Source organism: Mastomys coucha, unplaced genomic scaffold (genome assembly GCF_008632895.1).
Source record: "Mastomys coucha isolate ucsf_1 unplaced genomic scaffold, UCSF_Mcou_1 pScaffold21, whole genome shotgun sequence".
Lineage (NCBI taxonomy): Eukaryota > Metazoa > Chordata > Mammalia > Rodentia > Muridae > Mastomys > Mastomys coucha.
In genome coordinates, this window is record NW_022196904.1 from 34,746,899 (window position 1) to 34,757,115 (window position 10,217).

Sequence of the window (10,217 nt, forward strand, 5' to 3'; positions counted from 1 at the left end):
AAAAAAAAAAAAAAAAAAAAATCTACTAAGCCTCTGTACCCCTTCTATTTATAGATCTTTAGTCCCCCCCCCACCCCCGAAATGACCTGTCTTCTTGTCTATCTTTTCTATTAGGGTTCTCAGAACATCAGAACTGGCAGAATATGTACATATTATAAGGAGATTTACTACAATGAGTTGAGCAGGAGCTGGGGAGTCCAACAACAGCCATCTGCACACTAGCGAGGCAGGGGACTCAGTTGCTTCTCAGTCCACGACATGGGATTCCATAGCACTCCCCAGGTCCTACTGGGGAGGCCTGGAAGGTTCCTGGAGAGCTGCGGGTCTTCAGTCCATTCTGTAAGATTGAAGAAACTGGAGTTTGATGTCAGCAACAAGACCTCTTTGTATCTGGTCACCAGACAGAACATGCTGCCCATTCTAGGGGAGGGTTTTCTCCCTTATCCCAGATCATCCGTCCCTGGAAGTGTATTCACCAGGTCCATCCAGAAGTAAGTCCCTTAGTTGATTCCAGATCCCATCAAATTGTTTCAATCAATGTTAACCTCTGAGCTTGTTAGTTTTTGTCAACTTGACATATGCAAGCATGGCCCGGGAAGCTGGTGTTGTGTATGTTAGGACATCTCAATTGAGGAATTGCTTCCATCAGACTGGTCTGCTGGTGGGGCATTTTCTTGCTTGGTAATTAATGTAGAAGGCCCCAGCCCACTGTCTCAGGCTGTAAGAGAAAGGTAGCCGAGCCAGCTAGGAGAAGCAGAAAAGTACCCTTCCACCATGGTCTCTGCTTCCAAGTTCCTGTCTCAGCTTTTGGATGATGCACTATAACCTGTAAGCCAAATAACCCAATCGCACCACAAGCACCAAATTGGTCTTGATCATTGTGCCTATCCCTGCAACTGATAAGCAAACTAAGACATCATCCCTAGAGAGACATAAACATTGTACCACCTCCTAACTTCCAACCACGGCCGTATAAGGCCCCAGTGACAAACCAAAATACCATTCTACCAACGTCAATTTTTGGAAACCCAAGGAATTTATTGGATTTATTTGCAGAGCCTGGGGATAGGATACTTACAGGAGTGTAGGTGGTCCAAACTAACTGCACCACAGTGAGTCTCACTCCAGCAGTACTGACACATTCTCCATAGCTGCAGAGATGGGGGTCTTCTCTTCAGCTGACCTGCCTCACCAAGCTACATGCAATTAGGGCAGGATCACATACAATTAGACAGGAAGTGTGGGAGGGGCTAGCTGGAATCTCAGATGAGGCCCCATGACTTTCCTTCATCTCTTTTTCATTTCTAGTTTGGTTTTGAGACAATCTCACCACACATTCTTGGTCTGAAACTATGTAGACCCACATAGATCTGCCTTCGTCTTTCTCCCAAGTGCTAGGATTAAAAGCATCCGGCAAGGGCCATAGGCTTGTCTGGTGGTCAGAAATGTGACAACAGAGATCCCAAGGATCAAATGAGGCCAAAATAGAGGATTTGGAGAATATTCCCCATACAAGGAGCAGACTTGATGGCTCATAAAGGAGGAGTAGCCGTTCACCTGGGGAGAACATTAGTCTACATTCATCTTTCGACACTTAGCACTGGCTGCTTTTTCAGAAGACCCAGGTTCAGTTCCTAGCACCCACATGGCAGCTCACAATCATCTGGCAGGGATCTGGCACCCTCTTCTAGAGTCTGCAGGTACTGCATGCATGTGGTACACTTCTATAAGACAAACCACTTGTATTTTTTTTTTTTTTAAATATGGGACCTGAAAATGAATGGGTATTAAAACCCTGCCCTCCTCAGAAAACTGTTAAGCTGATTGGCAAGACAGTCACAATATAATCCAGGACAGACAACAGCATCAGGAGATCACTGAGCTGTGAAAGACATTAGGGGCTATGTAATAGCTGGAGACGACCAGCCAGAATGAGTCCAAGTGATCTGGGATCCTTCAATGCCAGATGCTTAAAATCTGAGAACCTGCCCTAGTCTTAGAACAGTGCTGAACTGGTGACACATCTTAACCTACATAGTCCTTGCTCTACACCAACAAAGTTTACCCAGCTATAATCACTATTTTACTGGCAAGGATGCAAGCTTAGCATAGTGAAAGCTAGAGCTGGGGCTATAAGTCAGTTGGTAGAGTGCCAAACTGACATGTATGAAGCCCTTCATTCCACATATCCATCCTGGCACCATATAAACCAGGTATGGTAAGGCATGCCTGTCATCCAACTACTGGCTCATCCTCTCATTCTAACTTACCCTGTTGTGTATGTTAGGCCCATTAGAAGACCGGATATAGCAGGCTGGGCTGAGCCCTATAGGATTATATGAAATTTAATTCAACTGCCTTAGAACTGCATCTTCAAGTAAAGGTTTCTCATCCTACCAATGTGAATGAGGTGTTCTAAGTAGGGGCATGGTCCTTGAAAAGGCTAGAGCAGCCACCTAGCAAATGAGGGAACAGAATATCATTTGCTGGTAAGAACCACACTGGGCACTGATGTCTGCCCCTGGTCAAAACTGTTCAATGGGGACAAGCTACGGTGTAGATTTCTGGGGTACCATGCAAGGTAGCCATGACCCCTATACCTGTGATATCTTCCCTTCACATGTCTGTGGACATTACAGTCAGGTCCCAATCTCCTGAAATGACTTAGCTCAGGCAGGACTTCGACCTAGTAAACATTCAGCATCCTCCCCAAACCTTGTAAAATGGGTATCTGTTTGCCAGAACAATCCATAACTTTCTTGCTGATTCCTATAGTCCCCCAGTCTCCAGCAAGGGCATCTAGTTCTCTATTAACAGACTTCCAACAGATAAGAGCTCCACGCTAGTTCCTAGGCTGTCCATGTTCCCTGTGTCAGAACATACATCCTGTGATTAATATAAGATAAAACCTTTTTTGGAACCTATGACTTTAGCAGGCCATTGGATTCCACCAATCCCAAAGCTAAGAATGTCATCGGGTAGCATCTGAGACCTCTAGGAGACCTTTGTCCACCTTGCTGTGACCACCTTTCTGATGTATATTTTAAATTGCCTTGATGATGACTTTTCTTTTATAAACTACAAAACTTTGTGAAGTATGCTTCCACACTTGAACATGGAACTTGGGGTAACCCAAATCTGTGTTCCAAGGCCATCGTCACTCAAATTTGGCTCTAGAATAAACTATCTCTTATTCCTTTTAAGGAGAAAGATGTGGATTTTCCACATCAACACTGGAGATCCTGGCCCACTTGTCATTTGAATGCCGTGCGCTTGCTCTGCTTCTCTAGGGCTATTTGGAGGGTGTTTGCCTGTACCCCACTTAGTAACTGAGAATAGTTTCCCAGTGTATCCAGGGGATGAGCCCATGACATTACTGTGTTATGCTAAATTCTTAGAACTATCCAAGGGTGTGCCAGCTAAGCTTGGAGGACATGGGGACTAGGAGGTAGATTGGGTTTTGTTTTTTTTGGTTTTTTGGGTTTTTTTTTTTTTATCAAATCAGATGACAATCTCTATCATGATATCCACTGCACATAATAGAAACTGTTGTGGGGAAATAGGAATGCAATGTTTGAGCTGAGGTTACCAACAGACAACAGGGTTCAAATCTAGGCTTATCATTATAATAGAAGCTGTTCCCCTGAAATTCAATTACATTCATGACCCCTCAGTTTGACTTCAAGGGCCTCACACTGAATAAGTTACTCACCTCTTAGCTATGAACATGCCCCAAGAAACCCAGTTTTTCCCTCAGACCATCAATTCCAAAGCTCATCTCCCTTTTACCCTCCAGATTCTTCAGTCTATGGCAAAAAACAAACCAAACCAAACCACCCAAATGGCTAGATTCCTGCTGGGAAATGGGGGGGGGGGGGGGGGGTGAGCAAGAGACCAAGAGGGATATAAGCATAGAGGCTTGGAGGGGAAGAACAAAGGAGTCAGCAGACCAGACCTGAAGAAGGTATGCAGGCAGAGACACGGAGCCACCAGGAAGATGCAGCTTTCTAAAAGAGAAAGCTTGCAATCTGCTGTTTGGGGGAGACATGGGAGTGTGCATATAAGAAATAAGCCTCTGCCTGAACACCCCAGATAAGGGGAGACAGAAGAAACCAAGGACTCTGTAATCTTGGAAAACCATGGCCTGTGGATCCGCACCGTGAACTCAGGATTAGATGAGGCCTGTCCCCAGACCTTTCTCAATGTTCCCTGAAACTGCACTACAAAATAAAGCACATAAATTGTTAAATACACATACAAATGAAATTATAACCAAACAAAATTGTTTTTTCTATTTTTCTGGGTTTCTTGTTCCCTGTGTGGTTATGTATATGTGCTCATGTGTACACCATGTATATGGAGGCCACAGGTCAACTATGGTGTCTTCCTTACTCATTCTACAACCTATTTTTTAAACATCTTTTTTTATTATTACTTATGTGTATGTGAGTGTTTCTACGAGGAATGTATGTTACATGTGTGCAGAAGAGGACATCATATACTTTGTTTTAGGCGGTTTTGAGCCACCTGACATTGGTGCAAAGAACTGAAGTCAGACCCTCTGGTAGAAGAGTGAGCACACCTAACTGCTGAGCCATCTCTCCTGCTCTACATCCTAGCTTTTGAGATAAAGTTTCTCACTGAACCTGGAATAAACCAATCTCACTAGGTTGGGTGATAGCAAGTTCTGTAGTAGCAAGGCTCCTACTGTCTCTACTGTCCCAGCATTGAGTTTCCAGGCACATACCACTTTGCTCAGCTTTTTATCTGTGTCTTGAGAATACAAACAGGTCCTCATACTTGACAAACTGAGCCATCTTTCTAGCCTACAAACTTTACATTAAAAAAATTCATAGGCCACATTTATGTAATATCCATGATTTCTTGACTCTTGGTATGTATCCTGCATGAACATTTATGAAGGATTGGTAAGATGGCCCAGTGGGGGAAAGCTTGAAATACATGCCTTAAAACCTAAGTTCAGTCCCCAAAACCCAGATGCTGTACTGCACATCTTTACTTAAAGCACTCCTATGACAAGATGGATAAATGGTGGAGAAAGGAGAGTATCTTCTGGAAGCTCACCCAACTATCCTGGACCATGCAATGCAGTGTCAGAAACAAGAGAGGTTCTGTATGCACAGACTCCTGAAAGTTGTCCTCTGACCTCCATGGCTCACAACACCAGCATTCACACATAACTAACTTTTAAAAATATGACTGAATTGTTAATTCCAATATTATCACACATGCTACAGGTAGAAAGAAAAAAAGCTACTTAGACCTGAGCTACTTTCAAAAGAGAAAAGCAATATGAACAGTGAATGCCCTAGATCTCATTTATTCAAAGACAACCATATAATAAAAAAAAAATTGATGGTGCAAACTCAATATAGAAACTGTTAAATAAAAATAATAATAGCTACAGAGCAAGATGGCTCAGTGGGTAAAGGTGACTATTACCAAGCCTGATAAATCCAAATTCAATACCCAGGATCCACATGGTGAGAGATCAAAGACTCTCACTGATGTACTTATCTACAGCCACATATACCTAGCAGCACATGTACATACGTATATATACAAGATAAATGAATGTACTTTTTAATAATAAACTACTGCTTTCTATTTTGCAGTTAATTCTATAGAAAACTCCACAAAATTTTGAGATTACATACAAGTTCATACAGGCACTGGCTAAATACAGGCACATGTGTACATATACTTAACAAACATATATATAGTTCATACATACATATGCCCATTTATAAAACCACCCTACTATTCTCATGGCTGGCACTTAAGGGTTTTACTCCCACAACAAATGGGAATATCTCAATGACTTAATTAATAGTGACTTAATATCTTAATGACTTAAATTCTCTTAAACTTTCCAATACTTTAGTAAAATGTATCTCATATTACATTCTACAAAAACACTTCTAAAATTAGTCAAGGTCAATGTGAAATGAAATTCATGTTTAACAAGTACAAACATGTGTGCTTATCATTACTAATTTGTGACATTCCTCATGCATGTTTGCTGTCTAAACAATCAATAAACAAATTTGTTTTCTGTAGTATTAATCAGGCAATGTGCAATTAGATCTTGGCATAAAAAGAACTTCAAGTAAATAAAGAAATTTCATTTTGGAATGTGCTAAAAAGCTAGGAATTCATTTCTTAGTAAGACCTGTCATGTAGAACAGCACCTGTAAAAAATTAATTGTGATATGAGTTGTGTAATATATATGCTGAATTCTGACCTGTTAAGAACCTTCCTTCATTCAGAACACTTAGGGCATCCCACCTATGAACTGATGATGGGACTAATCTCTGATACAGAAATGATTTCCAAGTCATGACATTCCAAAGTCTACTCTTCAATGACTTTCTCTACCAGATACCAAATCTGACCCACACTGAGAGACAATGGTCTCATGGTAGTATGAGACATCTGATGTCTATGAAGTTAACGTGTTACTGAAGACTTTTCCACATTCAGAGCACAAAGGTCTCTCCTGGATGAATTCATTTGTTCATACTGTTGGAGTTGGGCATTAGAAGCCAAGCCCAGTTGCTGCATTTGGAAGGCTTCTTTACCAAGTGAATTTGATGGTGCACACTCAGTTGTGTATCTGCCTAAACTATTTTCCAGTCTTGACATTCCTTAAGGCTTGTCTTCAATGTGAGTTTGTAGATGAGATGTCAACTCTGACTTCTGTAAGAACACTTTCCCACATCTCTCACAGATAAAAGGTATTTCCTTCCTGTGAATCAACTTATGTTTAGAGAAAACTGATCTGCTTCTAAAGGCTTTCCCACAATGAGTGCACACATAAGGTCTCTCTCCCGTGTGAATTCGCTCATGTTCTTGGAGTTGGACCTTAGTACAAAAGGCTTTCCAACAGCTGTTGCATTTGTAAGGTCTCTCCCCCGTGTGAATTAGAAGATGCACCTTCAGTTCAGATGGAGAGCAAAATGACTTCCCACAGAAACTACATTTATAAGGCTTTTCCACCATGTGAATTTTTTCATGTCTACTCAAGGTTGACAACTGTTTAAAGGCCTTCCCACACACAGAACACACATAAGGCCTCTCCCCTGTGTGTATTCGAGAATGTGCCTTCAGTTGAGATGTTTTACTAAATGATTTCCCACAGTCAGGACATTTACAAGGCTTCTCTCCTGTATGGATTTGATAATGTGACTTCAACTGGGATGGATAATTAAACAACTTCCCACAGTCAGGGCATTTGTAAGGTTTCTCACCAATATGAAGTTGCTGATGGGGTGCCAAAGTAGATTCCTGGAGACCTGTCTCACATTTCTGAGAGACAAAAGGTTTCTCTTTAGTGTGAATTAACTGATGTTTACGAAAAGATGACCTGCTACTGAAGGCTTTTCCACATTCAGTGCACACAAAGGGCTTCTCTCCTGTGTGGATTCGCTCATGCTCTTGGACTTGTTCCTTAGTAGAGAAGGCTTTTCCACAGTGGCTGCATTTATAAGGTCTCTCTCCTGTGTGAACTCGATAATGTGCCTTCAGTTGGGACATTTTACTGAACAGTTTCCAACATTCACGGCATTTGTAAGGCTTCTCTCCCGTGTGATTCTGATAATGCACCTTCAGTTCACATGGAAAATTAAATGATTTTCCACACTCATGGCATTTGTAAGGTTTCTCCCCTGTGTGACTATGGCAATGGACCTTCAGTTGGGATGGATAATTAAATGACTTCCCACAGTCACTGCATTTGTAAGGCTTCTCCCCAGGGTGAAGTTTTTCATGCCGGTCTAGTATTGATTTCTGATTGAAGGCCTTTCCACATTGAGAACACACATAAGGTTTCTCCCCTGTGTGAATCCGTTGATGCACCTTGAGTTTGGCTGTTTTACTGAATGACTTTCCACATTCACGGCATTCATAAGGCTTCTCACCCGTATGAATTTGCCGATGCACCTTCAGTTGGGATGGAAATTTAAATGATTTCTCACAGTCATTGCATTTGTAAGGCTTCTCTCCATTGTGACTTTGTTTATGGGATGTCAACTCTGATTTACGTAAGAAGGCCTTCCCACAAATGTCACAGATAAAAGGTGTGTGATTCTTGTGAATCAATTCGTGCTCATAGAAAGCTGACCCATCACTGAAGGCTTTCCCACAAAGAGTACACACATATGGTTTCTCTTCTGTATGAATTTGCTCGTGCTGTTGGAGTGCAGCCTCAGTACAAAAGGATTTCTCACAGCTGCTGCACTTGTAAGGGTCCCCTCCTGTGTGAACTAGATGGTTCACCTTCAGCTGGAACTGATGGCCCAGTGAATCCGACACATAAATGAAAGCCTTCCCACCATTGTAGGAAACAATAGGTCTGTCCGCAGTGAGAGTGATCTCAGGTTTAGGCAAAGATATGGCATAGAGTACCTCCTGACACTGAGAACCTTCATCTGCTTTCTTCTGTAAACCGTTTCCACAGAGCAGTGGTTGTTTACGGTTGAGAACATCTCCATTCTCAGTACTTCTGTATGATTCTTCTCCTCCATGAGTAACCATACAGTTAGCATTACAGGAGCCTGGTATAAAGAGCTGACTGGATGCAACTATGTCAATGAGCTGATCTCTTTCATTCTGACCATTTGCTCCTAGGTTTAGGTCCAAATTTTTTGGAAGTGAGCAATATTGTGGAAGACCCTCTTGTGTTGAAATGAGGTAGGGTCCCAAAGGAATGGTTTCCCCTGGCTTTTGATATTCATGACCACTATTTTTGTTCAGAGTTTTCTTGAGGAAAGAAACAGGAGGGAAGAGTAGAATCTGGTTTTGTTGATCTCCCTTTGTAATGTCAGCACCCTGCCATAGTTCTTGTAAAAGGGAACACCTTGAACCACCTCTTGTGACTTCACTTGCCATATTGCTATGAACTGAAGCTTTCTCAGACACTTTCTGTGGTGAGGTATCATTTTCTGATTTTTCTACAAACAGAAAGAGATGAGGGAATAAGCCGAGTGAATAGGATGGAGGATGAATCAATCATACAGATGGACTGAGATTGAATATTAATGCCTAAATCAGGTTCTAATGATGCTGATGATACTAACAATTAGTAGAAAAAAACCCTGTATATTCAAAAAAGATAACAAGTAGGGATTTTAAGATAACAAAATAAAGTATCAAGAGAAAATAGTTCCTAAGTCCAGAAGAGAAAAAAAAAAGATTAGTCAGAAAAAAGGCCTTTCTGATTTGACTGAAGTAGATCCCAGTTTCTGATCTCCAAAAATGAAGGAAGGAAACCATCTTACAGGAACTGTCCTCACATATCTAAACAAGGCACGAGAGACTAAGAAATTTCTCATAATACAACAATGAGAACTTCAGATTCAGAATGAACAGAGCCTTCAGGCAAACCTATTACAGAATGAGAAGAGGAACATATTTAACACTAAGCCTAAGTGGAAAAAATGAACCAGTCTAGGAAAGAAAATCAATGAATTCAGAGACAAACAAAGAGATAAAAACATAGATACAACACAAATGACGATAAGAACCCAAAAGACAATATACTAATTTAAAAGTCAGTTATTAGAACACACAAATTACAACCAGTCCTTTCCCCATTACTTGAGCAATTTATTAATCAACTTGGCTAATGCCAGGTGTTCACAAACAGGATGTGCAAATAAAAATTCTTGTGCACATACACGTGGGAATATAACTGGTGATAGTAAGAAGAAAATGCCTGAGTTAGTCCACTTGGGTTTACTCCTCTCCATGGGCAAACTCACCTTTCAGAAAGTCTCGAATTGCCTCACATCAATGATAAATGGACTGCATTTATTATAAAAACAAAAACTCCAAGGAGAAAACAACCTAAAGGTGAGCACCACTGGGGACTTGCCGAGACAACTGACAAAGGCCTCATGAAATCTACCCCGCCTGGGAAGCAACGGCTCACCTTGACGTCGCTGGCCTGGGAATTCAGCCGTTGCTGCCTGTGCTCCCTTTCCTTTTTCCATCCTAAAGAGGACTCCAGGGCTGGGAATGGAATACCCTGTTAATTAAAGGGATATTGAGTTTTGGGGTAGTTTCTTGTCTTTTAGAGATGATCCAATGAAGCTTTTGCATTACCTCATTGGGAAAAAACAAGTCAATGCTCTATTTTGTATAATTAATAATAGTAGGTGAAAAAAAGAAATTAAGTACCAGGACAAATGAAGTA

General features: G+C 41.3%; 1 protein-coding gene across 3 annotated transcripts in view; it reads right to left on the bottom strand.

Moving 5' to 3' along the window:
* Nucleotides 1-5,327: 5,327 nt before the first annotated feature.
* LOC116102084 (zinc finger protein 345-like) overlaps nt 5,328-10,217 on the bottom strand; it is a 17,387-nt gene continuing 12,497 nt past the window's right edge. For all 3 annotated transcript variants that reach the window (XM_031386283.1, XM_031386284.1, XM_031386286.1), the window contains exons 4-5: nt 9,954-10,049; nt 5,328-8,973 (exon numbers count right to left, since the gene is read on the bottom strand). In XM_031386283.1, coding sequence (XP_031242143.1) covers nt 6,671-8,973; nt 9,954-10,049 — 2,399 coding nt within the window. In that variant the 3' untranslated portion in view covers nt 5,328-6,670. The remainder of the gene's footprint in view (nt 8,974-9,953; nt 10,050-10,217) is intronic.